This window comes from Corapipo altera, unplaced genomic scaffold (assembly GCF_003945725.1).
Source record: "Corapipo altera isolate COAL_440 unplaced genomic scaffold, ASM394572v1 112, whole genome shotgun sequence".
In the NCBI taxonomy this organism is placed as follows: domain Eukaryota; kingdom Metazoa; phylum Chordata; class Aves; order Passeriformes; family Pipridae; genus Corapipo; species Corapipo altera.
The window spans coordinates 10,923,197-10,947,066 of record NW_020884899.1 but is presented as its reverse complement, the minus strand read 5'-3'; the positions used below and the strand labels follow the sequence as shown (position 1 = coordinate 10,947,066).

Here is a 23,870-nt window from a genome sequence, read left to right as displayed (position 1 = left end):
CTCCTCTTCAAAGAAATAATTAGCCCTTTTTCAGAACTGAAAGAAATGACAGACCAAAAATAACCTTATCAGTTACTGAAAGAACACTTTCAAATCTCCCAGCCAAGCTTCTTCCCCACCACATTCACACAGTATCCAGCTCTAACATCCGCACTGAGAAGATACTGATGCACTGTGAAAGGTTCAGAAATGAGTCAGGCAAGCAATTACAAGGATTGAGAAGTTTGACAGTTTGCCCAAGTGTTTTGGGGAGAAATCTCAAGCAGCTCAGCATTTTTGTGGAACACAGAAAATTTCAGTGTGTGCAGGTCAAGTGTGTCCCTCCATCTGCCAGGCAGGAGGAGGAAGTCAACCTTCAGATGAAAAATAAAGAGTGTTCTTTAATTAATTCATTCATTTTGAGACATGACAGCAACTAACAATCAACAACCTGTAAGTCTGAAGTGGGCTCTCCATCACAGGAAATTATAAAATCAAGAATGGTTCTAAGATACACTTCAAGTTACTTCAACATTAATTTTAAGGAGTCCAACTGCCTCTGACTTGGAGGAAGTCGGCAAATTGTTTGAAATAGTCCTTCTGTTTTTGTGAATCCTGACTCATAAAGCAGACAGCACTGTTTTGAAAGTTATCTCAGCGAGAGGCTGAAGTCAAAAAAAAGAAGATGAAGAACAAATCAAGCCTGGGGGAGGAAGAAAAGAAGGTAAAAGAAAGTAAAAAGAAGAAATGACCCAGCATAATTCCGAGAAATGTCTTTTTTTTCTTTCCTTTTTTTTAGAACTGTATGAAAAATAAGAAAAAGGATGATATCTCAGAAATTTGAATATTAAACAATCACAAAAGGCTGAAAGTTTCTACAACATTTAAAAATATAAATTCAAAGGAAAAGCTCATAGTTTTCATACCAGAAAGTTCACAAGTCCCCAGTGTTGCCAGAGTAGAAGAAAATGTGATTCCCGAGACAGGCAGAGTCTGAGACCAGAACTCTACAAGTGGACAGTAGGAAATTTCTGAACTATTATTTTTTGAAAGATCTAAACTTCTACCATGAGTTGTCTAAGCTATGACAGATGAAAGGACAGCACACTTCTTGCAGCAGAGAGGAGGCAGAAGTGGAGAGGAACCACCTGCCAGCAGGACTCAACCTGATGATAAGCAGAGTGAATGATGGTCCCTTTCCCAGTGGAAGAGGAATGGGAAATGTCACCCAGGAAACGCTGTGAAGAAACTTGAGCCACCCAAGTTCAGCCTATTAAGAACAGTTACTGGAAAGAGGAAGAATATCCCAGACTAGACAGTGAAGAGAAGGCTTGGAGGTGGTGGGGGCAGATCTTATCCATGTGTGTATCAACATCTGGTGGGAGGGAGGGAGCAAAGGTGATGCAGCAAGACTCTTCTCAGAGGCACCCTGTGACACTACAACTGGTGACACACAAACTGAAATACAGGAAACTGCACTTAAACCAAATGAAAATGTTTTTATTGGGGAAAAGTGGTCAAGACACTGGAACAGGTTGCCCGGGCAGATTTTGGAGTCTCCATGATTGGAAATACTCAAAACTCAACTGGACACAGCCCTGAACAACCTGCTGCAGCCAACCCTCCTTTGAGCAGGGGGAAGTGGACTAGATAATTTCAAGACGGCCCTTCTAACCTCAACTATTCATGTGACTCAGTGACCTCAAGATGGAAAAAGTATAAAATAAAATAAAAATCACTGGAATGTGTATCTTTTCTGAGAAAAATTCCTTCTAACTTCTTACTGCTGAATTATGTATTAGGAAATAATGCCCGAAGCTCTGAGGAAGGAGAGACCCAAAAACCTCTTTGCACTGGGCCAGTTTCAGCTCCTTTACAGTTGCTACAGCTCTTGGACAGACTGGAATGAGAAGAGGCCAGAAAAATGTTAGCATATTTGGAACACTCTTCACTTGTAAATTCCATGGATTTTGACAGCATGTAAGTGTAAATATCCTCTGATTCATCCTTTCAATTTTGTTTGAAATTGTAATGTGTTGTAATTTACTGGGGAGAGCAAAAGACCAAAGAAAGACAGATAAAGGTATCTCATACTTAAGAGAATCCCTTTACCTATTATTCTCTACTATTTGCAGAGTATTTTAAAGCTTCTTGCTGCAATCCAGGTTTATGAAGAACTGGCAGCTACAATCTGACCTGAAAAAAAAAATCATCATACTTTTCTCTCAGCCTTCAAGGAAATCCCTCATATACTCCAGAGCATCTGGCATCAAAGGCCTTGGAAGAGATAGAAAACTGGTAGAACAAATGGATTGACCATTCCCTTCACAGCTGCTGCAGCATTAAGTTAATACTTATTTAATTTTCTCACCCCAGACTCAATGTCCCATTTTCAGCCTAAATGCAAATAAATGAACAGAACTTTCAAGTATTAAAACTGACCACTTCTGACAAAACACAAAACCTAAGCGGACTCTATTTAAGTGTAAAAAGTGAGATATACAGTACCATTATTAGCTTTGTATTTGGAAGGAGACAGTGGGACATGAAGGAATATAACTATTCCTATAAATAACATGTTTTCTGTATTATCAATTTATTAATAAGTACTACAAATGAAAGAGCATTAGAAAAGAACATCTAGTCTCCCAGTTATATAGATCCTTCTTTTCAGGACAGTCAGAAGTGTCCAGGAACATGAAAACATGAAGCCTGCAGTCCCCAAATTCCTGGAATTAAGGGAAGAGTTACAGTTGCTGTAAAGTAAATCCCAACTAGCTCAGTAACACCTATTCTGCAGTACCTGCAACACTCAACATCTTCGACCCCAAAAAGACATGGTATAAAATATTACCATTCCATAGAAAAAATCATTATTTGGTCCCTTAAGTAGCCCCTGAAGTAGAAGGCTGTGGTGAAAATTTATCAGGCATTTTCCTCCAAATGGAATGTACGCTCCAATACCCAAAGAGGTCTATAGGACATGAAATTTTAACGGAATTGTTAATGTCTTTCTAGGTTTTATAATACCACAAAGAGATACTCAGCATGTGCTTCCACGACAGCAGATAAATGCTAATGCCTGTAGTACACAACACTTTCAGAGTGGTTTTGAACAAAAGTCATCTTCTACTCTTGTCGGGCAAATTAATGGGATCAATAAATTTTGTAGTATCTCCACATAAGACACTCTACCTTCACAAACTTAATCAGTAAATTCACAATGGACAGAAGGGACCACAAACAACTTATGTGGATTCCCTGAAAGGTTGGTCTGCTCTGAGAAACATAAAAAGTCAAAGGCCTGGGAATTTTCAGATGTGAACCCACGCCTTGATGTGGGTAAGGTTTGCGGAAGATCCTAAAGGTCAGATGTGAGGCTCTCCCTTATCAACAAGGTCATATGTTAAGTGAAACTGAAACCAGGAGGAGTGTACTCCCTGGAACCACAAGCACCACTCTGATTACAGTAAATATATTTTCAAAGGGAAAGAAGTTTAAAAAGTGATGTTTAAAGTGTATTTATCAGAATAAAGAAATATATCCACTAAAGAAGTTGTTCTCAGGTAATATCCATAAGTATTTCCAATGGCATGAAATTTAAAGCTACTTCCAAAAAACAAGTCTAGTTGTAACTATCGATCTATAGTTCCCTCTGATTGGAAGCAATAATGATTTCACTAGAGAGTAAAAAAGAAAAAAAAGTCTCTTCTGTCTCTTTTAAACTGTAAAACTCTGTATTTACTTTTGTTACAGTAAGAAATTTTTGCTAATTTTATCTTGGGACATTTTGCTTTGGTTAGAAAGAAATGATGATTCAAAGCCTGCTAATCTTTTAGGGGAGATACATGAGAAAAATGTCATTATCTCTCTTTGCAAGGGGAACGTGCAGGCACTAAAATACATCCTTGTATTTGAGCTAAACAAACCTTGAGCAGACAGACATGGACTTAGACAAGCTTGAGAACAGAAAAGGAAATTCCACTAGAATGACTTCAGACCTGTCAGGTTTTTGGTTTTGTTTTCATTTTAGGAGGAGAGTTTGAGCATGTACAATCTCCCTTCAACCTACTCCTACCTGGGTTATCTGACAAGTTCGAGTTCCTTAATCCACAACCCAGCTAAACCCACTGCTTCAAATTCCTCCCTGTCAGCTGGAGTGAGTTCTGATGTGCCTCCTGGAAGCACACACTGTCCATATGAGGTACTCACACAAATTCCCTCCTTTTGGGTGACAGGCTGCAGTTCCAGCAGCTGAGCCCATTCCCTTATGGGACAGAACCCTGGAGCAATATTATAAATACACCTTGAGTTGAGTTTGTGAAAGGTGTGGTCCCGTGGCACTTGAGGGCTCCTGGCAGGAAATCTGTGCAGGGATGGTGCCTCACCACCAATGTCAACGCTGTGGGATTTGTAGGAAGGAATCTTCCACTAACCAAGACCATTCCAGCTGCAGTTTGGGCAGCGTTCAATATCACTTCCCTAGTATGTGGATCTACATTATCCTGATTGATTTAAATTCAGCAGAGGAAAGCTGAGCTTATTTAGAGTGCTCTTCCCACATCTAACACTGAACTCTCATTAAAACAAATCAAATTCCCCAAACTTTCGTTGGAACAAAGTCACCATTCCCATTTCCCCATGTTCAGGGACACTGGTAAGATATGGGGCGGCAGAATCCACAGCACACAACACTGTGGAGCAGCTTCTGGGTAGGGAGTGAGGTGCTTTGTTTTCCTTCTGAAGCCAAACCCTTCCAAGAGACTCCAGCAGGTGCAGTGTAGGAGATAAAGGAATGAAGTGGTTGCTAACTGGTTCCCACATTGGTGCAGGGAGCTCCTCACTCCCTCTTCACAGACACAAGAATGAAGGACACTCTCCTGCTATTTTGTGATTTTATCACACAGCTAAACATAATGAATGCAACATCTTCCTTTGTAAAAAAGGCAAGGTTAGACAAATGGTCAGGGAAAGGAGCACATATTCTCCCTAAGGCTGGGTTTCAGCATTATTATGCAAAATAGAAACTGTCCTATGCTTTGGATACACCTGAGGGAAACAGCCCCAGAAAGTGAAAACCAAAGGATTTCTCAAGGTGAGCACAAGTGTTTGCTCTGCAGGAACTTCCAAGTTCTGCCCTACGGTTTGAAGGTCAGATTGTGCTTCTCCAATTCCAGCCAAAATTCATCCAGGGATACTATGTTCATTTCTTGAAAATCAACACAATTTTCCAAGGAACTAAACCCTTTCACCATTAACTCACAAAAACATTTATATCTCGCAAGAAACACCTATCAACAGAAGTTAACTTACTGATTTATTTTGTAAACACTGTGTTTTAATGAACATGGCAGCCTGATATTGGAAATTAATGATTTTTCTCTTGTTGAATGTTGAGCTTTATATAGATCAGTGTTAGGAGGCTTCCATCACAGCAAAAGGCCCTTTTTATTAATGGCTACTTTATCATTAAAACATGTATGTTGTTACTTAAAATGGTAAATTGCTTTGCACTGTCCTTGAAGTGCATTGCATAAATATTGTATTAAAGCCTTAGCTTACACTTCATAAATAATTTATTTTTAAAATACTCTTCCATGAGACCACCAGCTGGCAAGATGTTCAATTTTCTGGTAAAAACATGTATTTATTGCAAGTCTTAATTTAACTTGTTGAAGATTTGCTAAAAGCCACATGTGATAGATGTTGTAAGAACTGTATTCAAACCCAAACCTCAGGAAGCTAAAAAGCCTCATTCCCCTCATAGGTTTTATATCTCTGCATAAGCAGTTTCAGTGGCAGTGGAAAAGCTGAAATCTATTCAAGGAAGCTTTCAAGCATAATTTTCTGATAACCTGAAAATGACTTATAGCTTATTATGTGATGATCAGAAAACTTTATAGATTCCATTAAATTCCTTTTCACTACAGTCCTTCCTCCACCATTTCCATTTCATGTTGCTGCATTTAAACTGCTGTAGAAACTTGTTCAAAGTGCCAGACATTAAAAAAAAAAAATCAAAGGAAATTTCAGATAATTAACTTTGATGAATGAGCATATTTTAATTCATGTCTGGTAATATTCTTGTTAATGACATGTCTGCTTAGGACATCCATTAAAAGTCCATTAACTTAACAGGGAAAGTCTAATAAAGTTATCCTGGAAATTTTCTGGTGTATTAACGTTATGGACTTTAAATGAGTATCTGCTGTAGGAATTGCTATTAGCAAGGCTACCATTCTAATTAAACTTGGGCTCTGAGAGTGAAAAAAAATGTATAAAGATAACAACAAGCAGAAGTAGCACTTTTTTTGAAAATTGCTATAAGGGAGATTGGTTACAAGTCACAAATCATGCTATCAGTAACAGCTATAAATTACGATATTATGGCTTTTTTTTTTGTAGCCTGCCATCCAGTATACCCAAATGGAGTGTTTCCTTCATGGAATCAATTGCTGGGGCTCCTATTTACTTCTAGATTGTTGAGACTGAACAGTACAAAAAAGGCTTTTTAGGCCTTTCCAAAGGGTAGAAGATAAAATATTTAAACACAGTTTCTCATGACAATGCAAAGTAAAAAATGTACTTAGGAAACCTGTTCCCTATGGGCATCCAGCCTTCTCAGCAGCCCATCTGAAGTACATCAAGCCCAGATACATTTCTGCTGACGTTCACAATTATACAGCAAAACATCTTTCAATATCTATATATCTTTTATTCATACAATTCCAGAATGGTTTGGGTTGGAAGGGACCTTAAAGATCATCTCATGCCAACAACCTGCCAAGGGCAGGGATGCCTTCCACCAGACCAGGTTGCTCCAAGCCCCATCCATATATATATGTTTATATCTGACATATTTATATATATATAGCTTTTTATTAGTATGAATATGCATAGGTATGAAACAACACCCTGATATACCTATTTTTTCATACTTATCCTTCACCAAACATTCCAAACCAATCATTTTCCAGAAGCTGTCATCCCAACCCCTGTCTGACGTGTACGTCCACTTGCACACGACTGTACAGAGGGACCTGGAAAAGAGACAATACGGGCACAGAATCAGGCAGGTGAACACATTTGACTTTAAACCTGTGACTAGAAACAAGTTCCTGCAAAAGGATCTCTTCTTCACTGGTCCAAAAACTCCGAGCATAATGCTAACATTAAAAAAACTGGTTACTGTTTGGAGTGCACGTCTTGAGGACCTTAAAAGGACCTTGTGTTTAAGATTCTTCTCTGCTGAAACAACCCCTGGTCTGGCCACTTCATTCCATAAATCAGTCAAATAACAGGCCATGCATTTGCCTAGAGGACAGCAGAGCATGAACACAGCAGCTCTTTAGCAGGCAGCTCAGATTGCTGCTATTCCAGGCTAAATAACTGCTTTGCACACTGTACGTCCTTAGAAAAACTTTGTATTTCTTATTTTCAAACCAAATTACAAATTACAGGAGATCATGTATGCACTGGTAACCAGGTTACATGTTCAAGTCTGATTCTTGATAAGCTGAGGTTGCACTGCAGGAGCAGGATATACACAAAAGACAACAACACTTGCAGAAAAGTCTGTCTTAAAACACAGAACGGTCTTCTCTCAAAATTATTGATATTCCCATTCTCTCACTCCTCCCCAAACAAGAAAAACCTTCCTGAAGATTTAGTATTACTAAGACTCTTTTCTGTCTGAACACTAAGAGTCATCTCAGAAGATCAGTATTAAACTGCACTTGAGAAGTCAATAAACTAAGATGTATTAAAAATGCTAAGTAACACTGAAAATTGCAGCTACATGTAGGCTTGGGAATACCACTGTGCCATCAAGTGCAAGACATCTCAGATGCATCTCAGGGAAACAGAACTTCATAACTGTTTTCAAAGAGAAACCCTGTTCAGAGCTGGATTGCCTTTGATGTTTTACAAGGCAGCTTATTTGTGACTCATTTTTAGCCAAGGTGAGCTCTCACAGACATACTCTCTTTACCAGGATGTTACAATTTGAACATGTATCTTCAAAGCAAAGTCAATTTTACTGAAGCATTTGACTTTTTCTGGCAGTTTTGCGTAAGTAAAAATCCAAATAAAATTCCTCTCTACAAAAAAAATTTTTTGAGTAAAAGGAAACCTTCCCTTTCATCCAAGTGAACTACCTAAGGATTGAAGTATGAACCACAGAATGGTTTGGTTTGGAAGGGGCCTTAAAGCTCATCTTGTTCCAACCCCCTGTCATGGGCTGGGACACCTTCCATCAGTCCAGGCTGCTCAGAGCCCCATCCAACCTGGCTTCGAACAGAAAAACAGAAGCTATTTTTATTTACTATATACAAATCAAAACTAAGGCTTCTGGACACTGGTACTATACACACAGTAAAGCCAAATAAGAACAGGAAGAGCCCTTCCACACCGATAGAAAATTATCTGGGACTCACATTCCATGTTTTAGGGGTTTACAACAAGAACCAACACTCTTTAATGCGACACCGAGAAGACTGGATGATTCCAGGGACTCCCTGAACTCCCATTTTCTCATCTAGGACAGAAATGTATATTTTAAATGCATCATGTTTCATTTCATCCTGTTCTACTGGAGTGACCATGTTTTTACAACCAGAGCACAGGTGATGTTCATTCACATCCCACTGGTTATAAAGGGGTGTCATTTGCTCTTGAGAATTAATTAACATCTTTTGGGGAAAAAAAAAAAAGATAGAGAGTTAACTATTTATATTCCTATAGATACTGCAGAGATTATTTCAGGGCTACTCTTAAAACAGCTTTGATACCTCACCCCCTTTTTTTTATTAACAGTTTAAGAATAGATCAGGCAATCACAATTCAGTGATTCTGTGAAAACAGAAAAGCACATGACCTGTAACTACAGCAATGACAATGTTGATATAAGAAATTCCAATTTCCAAGGATTTAAAAGCCAGACACAGAAATCTAATTAGGACCTTTGACAAAAACTGGGTGAATAAATAAATTCTAGGCTGAAGAAAATACTGGGAAAAAATAAACATTTTCCCCAAATCAGTTCAAACCCCTCATAAAAAGGAAAAATAAAGATGGGATATTTGACAAAAAAAGCACTTCATCACTTTAGGAAAAATTTAGACATAAAGAGTGAAACAATAATGAATTAAGTTTTCCCAAATATGGGAAATACCAAACCATAACAAATTATCATCAGAACTGAGTGTGTCTTTTTCTAATTAAATCGGAGCTCTGAACTAATGCCACACCCTGAAAAATGCTCCAAAGAGCATGTTTTAAACAGGGCCAGTTCTCCCAGAGAGCTCCCCCTGTGGAACACCACACACACGGGCCACTGAAATGGCATGGATGGGACAGACCAGCCCCTGCCAATCCACAGAATTCCAGCAGAACACAGCTCTCTTGCAGGACATGGCTGGACTGAACACATTGTGTAGATTTATAAGTGCAAAGTGCTTGCAGGAGAAGGACAAATAGATGATTTTTGGTTGAATTTTTAACACAGCATGGAAAACAAACTGGGAAGGACAACTCTTCCCAAATGAACTGACTGGCAGATCTGTAAGTGGAAGGTTCTGATAGGAAAACCAACCTCAAGTCTGAGCTAAAACACCAACGCATTATGTTGGTAGGTTTTTATTTCCACGGCCACAACAAGGAACTCAAAATGCTTGTTGGAAACACAGTCAAAGCGTTTGCACTTATCTGAGAATTAAGCTCCTTATTCCACTCTTGCTGCCACTCAAAAAGTAGGCTTTTAATGGAACAGTATGGCTTTATAAAAACCCTTAATATCTAAGAGAAAGTGTTATACAGCAGAAAGGACTCTGGTCTCTAAGACAACAGTTCAAGATAAAGGAATTTCTTTGAGATGCCTGTAATAATGGATTAATGTCACCACAAGCTTCAGAAGCACCTGGATGTGTTGAACTCAAATACCTACCCCTTCCCTGATGAGGTGCTGTGGTAATTACAGACAGATGCTCAATTTGCATATGCTGAGGAGCTCTGTGCACACACAGAGAGCAGTTCATTCATGGTTTGTCACTGCTGAAGCCAATGGCATAGATAGATATATATTACATAGATTTATATTAACTTCATGGGAAATCACTCAGAAATTCTTCTCAGAGTATCCCCCTGAGAAAAGGATAGCATGACTCCTAATGTGGGAAAACTGTATCCAGAAAGACTGTGGTAAAGACCAAATCACTGCACCTACAAAGAAAGCCTCAACTATGAGAAAATTTTATATTTCACAGTAACTCCCAAATTTTATGAGATGAAGGGCAGACACTAAACAGAAACAGAGGTGATATTCACTGCAGTATATCCCATTTTTTCTAACTATTTGGCAATATTGTCTCAATTATTTGGCCGTAAACACCAGACTTGTGCTGGCTGAAGCTGGATGAACCAGATGGATAGAAGCAAATGTTCCTCTTATTTTACTATCAGGATCAAATGGGTCCAAAGGTGCTGAGTTAACAGGCAATCCTTGAGGCAACCGTGCTCTCTCAGCTGCCTGATCCAGCACAGGGTTTGAGAAGCTGTGGTGTGGAACCCCTCAGTAGCACAAGTCATATTTAGCCAGGCTGAAACACCATGAATTTAAAGACTCTTTTCTTCAAGCATACTCCCAATACAATGAAATGAAAGCTTTCCTTTCTCTGTTCAGAACAAAAAGTTATGCTTAGAATATTCCTACCGAAAAAAAAAACAACTGTTGTGCATGGAAAATTTATATTTAAACCAGATTTTCAACAGGAACATGATTATGCTTAGAGTTTCTTACAAATACCAGTCTACAAAGAACTATAGGATCCTACTTGCATCCAACAGCCTCAAGAAAAGAAAATCCCTGCCACATTCATCACAGATGTTCATTACAGCACCTTGCACAACCCCTCCTCTCACTGTCCAGCTCTGAGTTTTTGCACATCTGTTGCTGAGGATTGACTGTGGATGTGCTGAAGTTCTGTATGACCAGAACCTCAGTAGTCTTAAAAACTCAGTTCAATCCATAGGGATTGAACACACACTGGTAATTCCCCGTCTGTAAGCAACTATGTGCCCTCACTAACCTGCAAAAGGATCCAGGGCAACTGGACTTGCGGTCACTTTGGTGCTCAAGGTGAGCTGATATGTGGCTCTTCCCACATTATCTACCCTTTCTGAGTAGTATCTCTCACTCTCTTGTACTTCTTGGAGAGAAGGAACTTAGATACATTTATGAAAATGGGAAATACTGTGTGGTCTAAGTCATCTGCATAAAATGTACCTAAAAGGTAAAGGTCACAAAAAATTTCTCCACAGCTCTGAAGAGTCACCAGGGCTTTACACTTTGGTCCATTCTTTGCTGACACCATCTCCCACACTCCAAATGGGATAAAGCAAGTATGGACACAACTCCCAACTCTGCAGAGATTCAGTCCAGCCTGGAAGAATACCTGCTATGAAAATGCAGTTGGGGGATACTCCTTGACTGCAGCTGTCTTCTGGAAGTCATCCTAATTTTGAATAGAGCAATAAGTAAATCCTACTAACTAAAAGTTATTAAAAGCAACTGTTTCTTCCTGAAAAGTGATCCCATAAGGCATTTCTACACGACCTTCCATTCCAGAGGGTTGGTTCAATACTAGTTAGCCTGGAAAATGCATCAGTTATCAGTTTTAAGGGCAGAGAATCCTGTCTGGGCCACCCTGAAGTGAACGTAAGCTTTGCTCTTGACTGCAAAGCAAAAGGATCTGCTTCATTCATCCCAACTGCTCGGAAATGAATTTAAACTCAGGAACTTAATTAATTTTACAGGCATCATTAGCAAGGTAACAGTTTAATCACAGGATGTGTTCCCTGGATCACTGTCCAGTGGTGATGAACTAAGACCAGCTGCACCTGCTGAGGGCTGGACCAAAACTAAATCCTACAGAAGTGAGAACAGGATATAGTTAGAACCCAAAAGGAACAGTGTGGAGCAGGATAAAGTCGCACTTTGTGGTGTGTTGGGCAGATTTATTTAAAGCTACAAAGAATCAAGAGCTAAGAAAGCTTTATGATGTTGTGAAGGCAAGAAGGAGACCTGAAACAATGGAGTGTGACAGTCACAACATCAAATGTGTTTTTCCTTTTGTTCTCAAAAGTTTAAATTTAAAACAGATTTTGAATTCAAATTCTGCCTAAGTGAACGTCTCCACATATTGACATCTGGACCAAGCTGCCAATGTCCTCCCAAATTCTGCACCCCACAGTCTCCAGGCTTTTCACAAGAACGAGCAATTCCCCGCTCAAACACAGTCACAGATCTGACTGTGGTTTGTGCAAAAATGTTCCAGACAAAAAAATTAATACCCAGCACACACAGTCCCAGCATCCAAGAACTGAACTGGGCATTGGTGCAGCAAGAGCCTGAAATACAGCAGAGGTTATCACAGAGCAATAGGAAACATGTAATTACTCTCTGCTCCTTTAGGGCTAATGCCATATCCATTAACGAATGAGCTTTGGAACAGAACCAACCTGTTGGACTCACTGGTATTTTTACCTGGCATGCCAATGCCTCTGCCTGCTTGGGGTATTTGGCTGCTTTGGGGAAAACAGGGAAGAAGAGGGCAGTTTGTCCTAAGGGAATAAGTCTGAGTAATAGGAATAAAAATGTGGCACCTGGTCATTCAGTCTTGATATGTATAAAACGTATGAGATGCTGCCCATGCTGAGGGTTTTTAAAAGGATTCAGAGAGGTGGGTTGAGCTCAGGGTGGTGTGAGAAGAGCTGCACCTGCTGTCACTCAGTTCCTACAGTTGCTCTCAGGCAGACTGGTTTGGACCCATGGGGCCAGGTGAGTCTGGGTGTGCTCTGGTTCACATTCACAGTCTGGGTTTTACTCATTGCACTCATTCAACAGTTCTTTAATTGCATGTGCACACACCAAAACATGTCAGGGGCTGTTCCACCCACCCAACCGTGCAAATCCCAGGTTCCCAATATTTACAACACACCACTCTTCATGATTATTGCCTTTGACCCAAAGCCTGTGAAACTCCAGCCTGCCCAAGCCCATTGTCTTAGCACAGCTCTCCAATATGACTCTTGCCTGAAAAGGGTTTTCTTCTTCTAACAAAACATTAAACAGGCCAAACAAAGGAGACAGGTGGGGAAGCCTGTTTGGGACAAGTAGCAGACACATTCCAGTTGCACTCACAGGCCTCAACTTTCAGTCTTTGCAAGTCTGAGGACTTAAATCTATTCAATAAAGGCGGCAAGGAAATTACGGTAATCAGACTTCTTCATCCTTCTTATGCTCTGGATAACACTTATATTTATCACAAATAATTAGAAGTAGTCTGGCTGCCATTTAGATTTTTTTAAGGAAGTTAAATATCACAGCAAAAGAAAAGCTTCTCCCCACTTTGAAATCTTCACTAAAACTGCAGAGAAAAAAATAATAATACAAATATAAATGATGTAACAGAAGGATAATATTTGTTAACACTAAGGTCAGTGGCAATTTTGTCATATTTCACAGATGGAATAGGATTAAACTCCAGATCTCAACCTTTAAAAGTTAATGTTCAATAAATTATTTGGATTTTTCCCTTTTTCCTCATGATGGGGAAAATTCAATCTCAGAAAATAGCTCTTCAGTTTCAAAAAAAAAGGGATTTAATAGAAAAGATTTCTCTTTATTGTGTGCAAGTGACAGTGAATAGCTCATGACCTACAAGCTGGATACTTGAACCCAATGATGATACTGATATTTGACTATATAATACCATTCCAAAACCTTTCAAGCCTTTTCTTTGTTGTTGTTGTTGCAAAAGTTATACTGAAGTACTACATTTGGTGTAAAGACTTCACAAGTTTTCTTTCAAATCTGTGTTTAAAATACTTGTTTGATGAGATACATTATTCCCTCCATTTTTTTCCTGCACACTCATGACTCAGTGAACTTGTAAGATCCTAACCCTCCTTCACAAGCAACAAGACTAAACTCTGGGTTAAAAATCTGTGAACTTGTATTAAGCAGCTCTGTGGGCCTCACATCTGGCAAGTCAGAATTCTCACTGGACTGGTGGCACAGCTTTTATTTAAAAATATAAAGCAGGTCTCCCTTCCTCTGCCATAAATCTCCCTGCCAGAGCACAGTCCATGAAAGAGTAACAGTCCATGAAAGAGTAAGAGAGAGGCCCTGGGGGAACGGCAGCTATATCAGAGCCCTTGAGGGACTGGGATCCATCAAATCTCTGACCAACAGACATGGGCATTATACCAGGACTCCCAAACTTATTTAGCAGACAAGGTTTTTAGGTCTTTTGTAGGGTGTAGAAGGAGGACTCTGGGCTCTCCTGAGCACATCCCTCCATGTGTGACAGTGGAAGTCCCACTTCCAGCCCTCAGCAACAACCAGTGAGCAGGAAAGAAAGTCTTTCAATTAGCAAATCAAAAAGTAAAGATTATTTTTGTAAAGGGGAAAAAGTATTAATCACTTTTTTCTAAATACTCTAGTATTTGGTGTTCATGCTATAGCACTTGGAGGCTTTTGGCTGGCTTTTTAAATCACAGCATTTTCTAAGCAAGTCTGTTGCCTACTTGAAGGGATAGATTTTATTGTATGAAAAATACAATTCACATTTGCAATTTTCTACACCCACATCTATAATTAATCTCCTCTGAATACAGCCACTCCCTGACAAGATTCCATGTTATATTTAAACTCTGGATGCCACTTTGAAGGAAAAAAAAGAAGAACAATAGGATCATTTTCAAAGCCTACATAGCAGCACAAGGTTTCAAAGAGCAAAGTGCTTTAAACTCTGGCATCAACCTTCTGACCACCCCAACCAGAGTGAGGAGTGATCTCCAATCACCACCACAACAGGCACAGAAGTCTTTTGAGAAATACAGAGTGTAGATTTTTCTTATATTCCAGGAGAGGTAGGAGACTGATGTTTTATTAGATAAACCTCAAACTTAACGACAGACTGTTGGGACACTCAGACTCTAACGAACAACAGCAAGAAAATTATAGAATCATCGAAGCAACTGGGTTGGAAAAGACCTCTGAGATCATCAAGTCCAATCCTTGATCCAAATGCTGTCTTGAATGAGGTACCTTAAAAGTGTAACTTTTGTACATCTTGCCAGAGATGTGAAAGTGTGCATTTGATACATTAAGTATTGTAAGAAAACAGGAATGTTTTAGTTTTTCATAAATATACACACACACGTATTTTTACCCATACAGATATTTACTTTGGATTGGGAGAATGTGCCTGTCTGTGTTTGCTGTAATCTATTTGAACCTGTCCTTTAAAAAACACAAATAAATGCATCAAGCACTGCAAATATCAAAGAAGTCATACACAGGAGGTGAATCACACTAACTACAATGAGATGATGTTTCTTCTATTTGTATCAGAGTTCAACTCTTTTTAAAAGTGTGTTTCTCTTTAGGAACACGCTATCAAAAGATTGAAATACTTGGACCCTTGAATTAAGTTTTCCTAGAAGTTATGTCACCAAACCTGAAGGGAACCACCCATCTCAAGTGCAACATATCCAGTCAGATTAATCCCTTGTGTGCATCTAATAATTTCAATGGATTCATACCAGGGATGCTCTTAGTTAAATATGTTGAGTTGGACCAGAAAGTACAAAATAAGAGTATTTTATCCACCCACATATGCCTCACCATGTCATGAGGCAAAGGGAAGCAAACAGTCAGCAGACTGCTTAGTTTTTTTATTAATTTCATTCTGTGTTATATTACAGACACCCAACCAAGATTCAAGTCCATTGTCTTCGGCATTGTTGAAAAAATCATAATGAGACACAGTCCTAGACAAAAAAATGTATTGTCTAGACAAATCAGACATAGCATGTGGGATTGGAAATATTAATCCATTTCCTCAAAAGATGGCAAACAGAGGCAAAAAAAATTGAGGGATTTGGCCAAGGGTCAAAGAGTAAACATCATTCAGACCCCTGAACTGAATCTTGAACTGCAGAGACTCAGTCTAGAGACAGACCCAGGCACGAAGGCATCATTCAGAAAATGTGATGCCAAACAGGTTAAAAATCTTTCTGTGGACAACTTCAGTCTAAATTTTTAAATAGGAGAGGAACAAGAAATGTGCACATATGTAAAACTGAATCACAGTTTCAAGCAATCACTACATTAAGTTTTAAAAGCATAATAAGTGGAGGAGAGGTTATAAAAAAAAAAAATCATCCAAAACTGGCAAGGGATATGAAAAGTAAAACTAGAAGTAGAGCCCATGTATGACATCACCGCAGTCCCACAGCCTTGGGACCCACCTCCTGCCACTCTGCAACATCAGCAACCTTTCAGCTCCATTTCAGCACAAAAATATATATCTTTCAAGCTCAGTATTTCAAGCAAATCACTTTGCAATAGGAAGTCAAATATTTATTTCAATTAAGAGCCTGTATTTAAAAAACATATTTTCTCCTGTTACCTTCTTCAGGCAGTTAAAAATATGACACGATTAAAACTGAAAATATCAGCACACAGAGCCAGTGTACAGCTTCCTCTAGAAGGAAAAGCTTGAGCGAATTCACCACAGTTCAAGGCTTCACCAAACACTCAATGAAGCTAGTGAAGAGATTAAGCAAAGGCTTAAGCAAAAGGAAGTTGGGTCATGGTTTCCTCACTGTGGTGTGGCTTTTGATAGTGTGAGATTATTCCCTTCAGCAGCATCAGTGTCTCCCAGCACACCCAGATGTGCATCACCCAACATGTCTGTCAGCACCAGTGGGTGCCCCAGCCACATGTACCCTCCCATCTGTGTTATACAGAGATATATGTTACATACAGACATGGTTATTCCATGGGCAGGCTGTGGGAAGATGGTAGTTATTGGCTCCATGACCGTGTATCGTTCCAGTGGGTGAGCACTAAACATGGGGCATGCACAACCAACATCCCTGTTCAGGGAGCACAAAGACTTAGGAAGTTCTGTGGACTCTTGCAGTGGTTTAGGAAGTGTGGCAGATGCTGAGGGCAATGCCTGGCCAGCGCCACGTGCACAGTGACACTCCAGACACAGAGCAATGAAGCAAATCTCCACATGATCAGTGCTACACTTCATGATGTGGTTTCTGCTGTCTTCATGTCACTGAGCAGAATTAGAGGGGTGTGAAAAACCACACCCTTACAACCCTCACAGTGATATTCTGAGAGAGAGAACTGTTAGTCCAGACATCTCTTCACAAGTTCACTATAAAGGCACATTTTACTAATTCATGAGTAAATAATGTATATATTCCCAACATCAACACTGCTGATAGTCTAGTTTAGCACAGTACGTGAACACATGTGTGAGTAAGAAGTTCTGAAGAACAGTCAGTGGGTTAATGGGAGTTGTTACCAGCTTAGTCAGGCTGTGCTGAACTGGAACCTCGGCTGTCGTGCACTTGTGGCCAGACAAAGCCTAAGTGAAACCAGAACAGAAGCAGGGATTTGCCAAGAGTACTGCAATAAAAGAAAGTTTTAATAACTACATTTTGATGGAGGCTGATCCCATTTCACATGCTAAACTCCAGTGTTGAGCCCCTTTTCTTTACTCAGGGAAGCCACCTTCAAGGCTTACTCCAGTCTGGATGACAGGACACAGCTGCCATGTGCACCTGAATCAAGATGCACATCAGAGACTCCTAAACTGGCAACAAGGTGTGTTGTTACCTCCTGTCACAAAAATCAGTTCAGTCAATGACAACTCTTAAAATCATAACTCATTCCTAAATACTAGATCTATTCAGTCAAAATTTACAGTCATTAGTATTAATTTCTGAAAACATGTTTTTTAGATTTTAAGGTAAGTCATTTAAACCACAGCAAAAGCAAGATGGCTTGTTTCAGATACATCATACGTGTACTGCATGCCTGTAATTTAATACTTTAAATTACAGTAGCAGTGTATGTATTTCTGGAGTATCTTTAATTAATTATAATAATAATGGTTTGCATTGCCCTCTGTAATTGTATTCATGCAAAAAAAGGGTAAATTTTTGAGCAAATCTCAAAAAGCAAAGAGATCAACAGTATTATTTGGATAGCTGTGGGATTTCACAAACCAAACAAAGAAAACCCCCGCAAAGTAGAACCACAAAGAGTTCTGAAAATGGTAACGAGTGAGTAAAAGCATACATAAATTTCCATAAAGTAAGAATGAAAAAACATTTCAGCTTATTTACATCAGTAGAGCAATACAGAAAATAAGGGAGGCTATAGAGTAGATAAATCAGCTGTCATTATTCCTCAGAATACAGCAATAAAGGCATTCAAACAAAACAAGCAATCATTCTGCAATTGAAAAAGGGTATTTCTGGGACAAGAGAAAAGAAAAGAAAAACAAAAAGGAGGCTACATTACATGGATATCTAGACTGCTTTCAGTCAATAATAGAGAGAAATAATACACAGGAACATAAATGCTCATTAACTGAGCATGATTTGAAAGCAGTGTCTCCAGAAGGATGCTCACATGTTCTCAATTCTAAGATTCCTCTCTCCTTTTATTTCCTCTGAAACCATTACTGCTGCCACTGTAAAACAGGAGGGACTGGACAAAATAAACTTCACTTTGACTTGTTCTAACAACCAAACAAATCAACCCACGGGTTCTTGGAAGAGTGAAAGAAGGATGTTGCTTTTCTCATTTCAGATGCTTTAGCCTGTTACACAAGGAAGCTGGACAACAGTGGGTTTTACATTCATTTAAATGTTAACAACAACTTCACCTGGGAATGCACATCCACAGCTCTCTCAGAGTCAGAGCTCACCCTCCCAGGCACTGCCCCAGCTTGCCTTACCCCAGCACCAAGAAGGGTGATGGCTGAACCAGCAGGGTGGAGTTCACCACTGCTCTAAACTCTAATGAACCCTTCCATGCAGCTCTAACAACATTAAAATATTTGTCTTTCCCTTTCTTGGGACTTCAATTATACTGTAATACTTGCAGAAAATACACTCACAAATGCTGCAAGCACAGAGGAGAATGGAATAAAAGTCAATTCAAAATCCCTGTGTTAGAGGCCTGAAAAAAAGAGAATACTTTATTCCCTCTTTTATGGTTTATAGCTTTTTAATGAGGAAAAAAAGCACGAGAATTTCCATACTTGTTTGCTTTACCAAACTAAATGAGGGAATTAAAAAGATCACTGTTCATAGAGACGCTGTACATTTTTATATAAGAGAAATTAAGAACCAAATATATAAATACGATTTTGCAAACTGCTATTTATCTATGAGCTTGGTCCTACAAAGACTTAGGTGTGAGTAACTTGACCTAAACCAACAGTGTCTCTGACATCAGCAGGAGCATTTATGGAAGTCCCTTGTTTGCATAAGCAACTGCAGGATTGTGTTTGACTTATTCCATACAGATGGTCCTTGCTCCCTCCACAGTCAGGTCAGCAATACCAGGCTGTACATTCTGCCATTTTCACTGGTGTAAAGTGGTTTGCACCTTGACAAAGAAAAGCACGAAGAAATTAACTCCCTGATGTTCTAAGAGGTGAAAGGCCAATTTTCACTGCTGCAAGACACAAAGAGAATTCCCATGGACCAAATTTAACCAAGTTCTCCTGTCCTGACTTGCCATGTATGTTATGGGAATGATGAGGAATTGACTGCACAATACCTGCAGTCCTGCAGGAATCAGAGATATGCAACTCTGCAGTGCAGAAATTAAAGCCATAAATAAATCAATCTACATCCAGATCAAAAAATAAAAAGCGTCATCTAAAAGGCAGCAGTTACTTCAAAGAGAATTTTCTGGAGGAAGGAATAATGTGTCACACCATGGGCTAAATTCACAGTACCTGAACTGTTTGAAGATGCTTTTATTATATGACAAGTGCTGCCAGTCATGTTACTCAGCTGGAGAAAGATATCACATGAAAACTTTTCTGGGTGGACTGACCTTGATTTTTCCAAATACACAGTTTCTTCCTAATCAGTGTATATTAATTTCAACCAATAACCTACAGACGGTTTGCAAATTGATATCAGTGTCACACTGAAATGACAAACTATCTTTTTGAGGCTGTAAGTAGCCAAGAAGTTCAGAAAAGGAAAATGAGCAGTGTAAGAAGGACAGTTCCCCAAACATTCCTACAACCAACAGCCTGCTCATACCAACATGCCTGGACGGCAAATAAAGGACCCAGACCAGCAAAGCACTTAAGCAGAGGCTTTAACTTTGAGCACGTGCCTTAAGTGCTTTGCTGGAAAAGGGCCCAAAGAAAAGAATGAGCCTGGGTAACTGAAAAGCCCTTCAGAACTGCAGTGACTGCTTTGTTTTCCATTCCAGTTGCTAGTAAACACACTTTTGGGCTCAACATCCTGCCCAATGCATTTAACCCATATCACAAACACACTGATCTGGTACAACCAGTCTCTTTACCCAGCAAAGTTCCACAAATTGGGAAGGAACTGCAAGACATGTTTGGGATTTCAGCTACTCATAAGGAACAAGTAATAGCAGGATCTTCACATCTGTCCTGCAGGAAAACTCACATGAAGACCTCAACCACTAATTACTCTTTCAGTAGTTCCCCACACAAGCCTGCATTGTCCTGAATCTTCCACCTCTTAAATCCAGCTCCACAGAACATTTTTTGGAGACCTCATGAAGACAGCACAAAATGCTGCCATAGAACTAATGGCTCTTCTGGCATCTCCCACTTGTGAAGGAAATCCAAGCTTCAGAAGATAATTTCTGACTCTGGGCCTTGGGAATGTGACAGTCTTTTATATTACCTCCACCTTGGTCCATTAATAACATTTTTATATGTATCAAATTTACTCCCAAACCAAAACGAAAACAAAGTTTCCTAGAATATCTTAGGCAATGCACCTAAGTTAAAAAAAGGACTGGAGTCCAAAAATGGAAAGATGATTAGGGAGGCAGGTGAAGTTTGAATGAAACAATAATAAAAAGCCCTAACTACACATCATATATTCATAGTTCTTGAATCATTAAGGCTCTGCATGACAGCTCTCACAAGCACCAGTATGGCAAACTCACTGACTTTTAAGCAGGAGTGAAAGTGTTTAAGCCCTAGGACAAATAATTTGAAAATCTCAGCACAAGTCTGATCTCAGAGAGTTTAAAGGAATGCAGACTGCCCAAAAACACAGCAGCTGTTTGTTTTTTCTGCCACCTTTCCAAGGTTCATGTCTGGAGTGAGGATAAACAGTTCTGAAAAAAAGTTATGTGGAGTTCAGACTTTAAGAAAATAAAATATCAGACTAGGATTTCTTGCAGAAAGAATAAAAAAAACCCCCAAACCTTAAATTATTCAGTCCTAGAAGTTTTCAGGTAGAGCTCTCAGGAGCAGAGGTAGATGGCTTGAGGCTTCAATATAGTAAAACACTTTCTCTAAACCAGTCTGCATTCTCAAAAGCTTGTCCTGATGTGGTTTTCTTGAGCAATATTCCTCCAAGCAGAGTCTCAAACTTAATGAGGCCAAACTGTATTCCCTATTTTATGCACAAATACAAATAGAGGCCCTTACAGATAAACCAACATGCAAATGAGATAGTGGCTGAAGCCTTAATCAGCCTGAAGTGATTTCCATCAGCACAGTATCATAGTCACAAGGTTAATTTGTGCTATGTCATTTTGGACATCATTCTTTATACTCTACCTCCTTTCTCGGTTTGTGCCAAAGCAAATGAGCACCTACTTTAATTAATTAATTAATATGTCTCTTTATAGGCTAGGCAATCAGAAATCTCTTAACATTTTAGTAGGCCTGTTTCCCTTGTTCCACATTTAAAGAGACAGCTGAAAGAGTTAACAGGAAATTTCCTTGAATAACTTGCCAGTGGAGCTAACTGGTGTAAATAAGGATTGTCTGTGTTGTTACAGGCAGGTCAGAAATAGCAGGAAATAGCAGGCACCATGTTAAGATTCAACATCTGTTTATGAACTGTCCTTATACACAAAATGAAGAGCTGCTACAGGACAAAATATACAAACCCAGAAAGTCTTAAACAAACTGGGATCCCTGCAGAGAAGTCCCCTGCTATATTCATACCTGGTGCTACTGAGGAATGGAGAACACTAAAGAACTTTTGTCTTTGTGATGCACATTCGAATTATATATATGTGTATGGATACATATCATGGGCAGCACTGCCCAACAGGACACATGAAAAACACCACTTGGGAAGGAGACTCGACCCAGACTGCACATGTGCCCACAGAGCTTGGGGCTGAAAGGTGAGGGCAAGAACAGCACGGGATGGGATGAATATGAAGGACAAGTGTCAACAGTGTATCATCCACCATTTTCCCTTCTTTATAGGGAGACGAAAGCTCTGTGATTATTACCCTCACATACAGATGCCATGTACAAGGAACTAAGGACACCATCACACCTAATTTTCCACTAAGACGGGAAGTACACTCAATTTCTTTCCTGAAAGTAAACTTAAATCATGACATTTCTTTTTCTCAAAAGAGTCTGTATTAGGTATTTTATATACAATGACAAAACTCCCAAGTACAGTTTCGCAGAGGGAATCTCAGAAGATGGAAACCACAGGAAAGTAGTTTTCTGTGTATTTTGTGGCATGTTCACCCCCTCTCATCACTTTTAATTACAGATGTAAACACTTTAGTGTGAAGATCCAGTCTCAGTCCTCAGAAGGAAGAGCTCACCTCGGCAAATGAGGTTGGAAGGAGAGGATCTAAGTAGGTTCAAAGCTGTAAATTTCAAGCTACAGTGAGTGAAAGCTGAAGTTACTTCCCTCATCCCAAACATGGGTACTCCATATGGATAAATGCAAGTGGGATTTGGGGGTGGGGAGGATTTTAGATAGAACAAGCATATCTTTGCCCATCCTCCAATTTTTCCCAATCACCTTCTGCAGCATGAAGGGCTTTCCCACTTTGACAGAAATTCCTTGTGCATGGGTACAAGAGGCAATTGCTTGGTCACCCTCCAAGAATTCTCTTCTACTCTGACACTAGCACATGGATCCTGGGAGTGACTTCAGGAGAGCCCCAGCTCAGGGGCTCTGAGCTTGCAGCCTGCTGGGAACACCGGGACAGGCTCTCACAGGAATGCTTGTGGTTTCCAATCCCCACCCAGGGAAGTCCAAGGATACATCCATTCTGCAGAACACCAGCAGGCTCACAGCTCAGGCTGGCAAGTTTGAGATAGAGAAAGTGAACTAAAATAAAGTGGACAAACACAGGTTTTAACTAAGGTTAGCAGCTCTGGGGGCAGTTTAAAGTCGAGTGTGAGCAATTTGAACCAAAAAGAAATATAACTGAAAAAAATATTATCTGAAGTTATGTAAGAGTAAAATATAAAATACAGAACTTCCCCTCTGCTTTAAAATTAAACTACTGGCCTAGGTGGAATCTGAAATTCCAACTCTCCTGTCCACAGGAGAATTAAGTTTCCTGTGCATGCAGGGTCTGATAACCAAGAAGCATAACTTCAGTCATCTCTGCTGGATCCCACTGCAATCATTGCTGCTTCATCTGCTTCTCTGAATGCAGACAGTCAGAATCCTACCATCGACATCTAATTAAAAAAGGTAGTAAGAAAATAAACAACCTTTCTTGGAATGTCTTTGATTCTATAAGTACATATACATTTCATCCACTGAAGACTGAATTACAACCTTTCATCTAATGAATAGCTTAATGGAATGGCACTGGAATAAAGAACGGGGAAGGCAAAAACAAACCCTTGGTGATTTCACAAAACACATATATTTATATAATATCAGGCTCGCTATCTGGCAACATCAATTTGCAAACTGCAGTGAAAGTGTTCCCCACCTCAGAGCACGCCAGACACTGACACCAAATCAATACCCAGATCTCCCTGAGAGCTGAAGCAGCAGAT

At 39.5% G+C, this 23,870-nt stretch overlaps 1 protein-coding gene across 4 annotated transcripts in view; it reads right to left on the bottom strand.

The window, feature by feature from the left end:
- The window catches only part of FGGY (FGGY carbohydrate kinase domain containing), a 130,080-nt gene that overhangs the window by 75,410 nt on the left and 30,800 nt on the right, over positions 1-23,870 (bottom strand). For all 4 annotated transcript variants that reach the window (XM_027649328.1, XM_027649329.1, XM_027649330.1 and 1 more), the window contains one exon: positions 6,904-7,019. In XM_027649328.1, the coding sequence (XP_027505129.1) occupies positions 6,904-7,019 (116 nt within the window). The remainder of the gene's footprint in view (positions 1-6,903; positions 7,020-23,870) is intronic.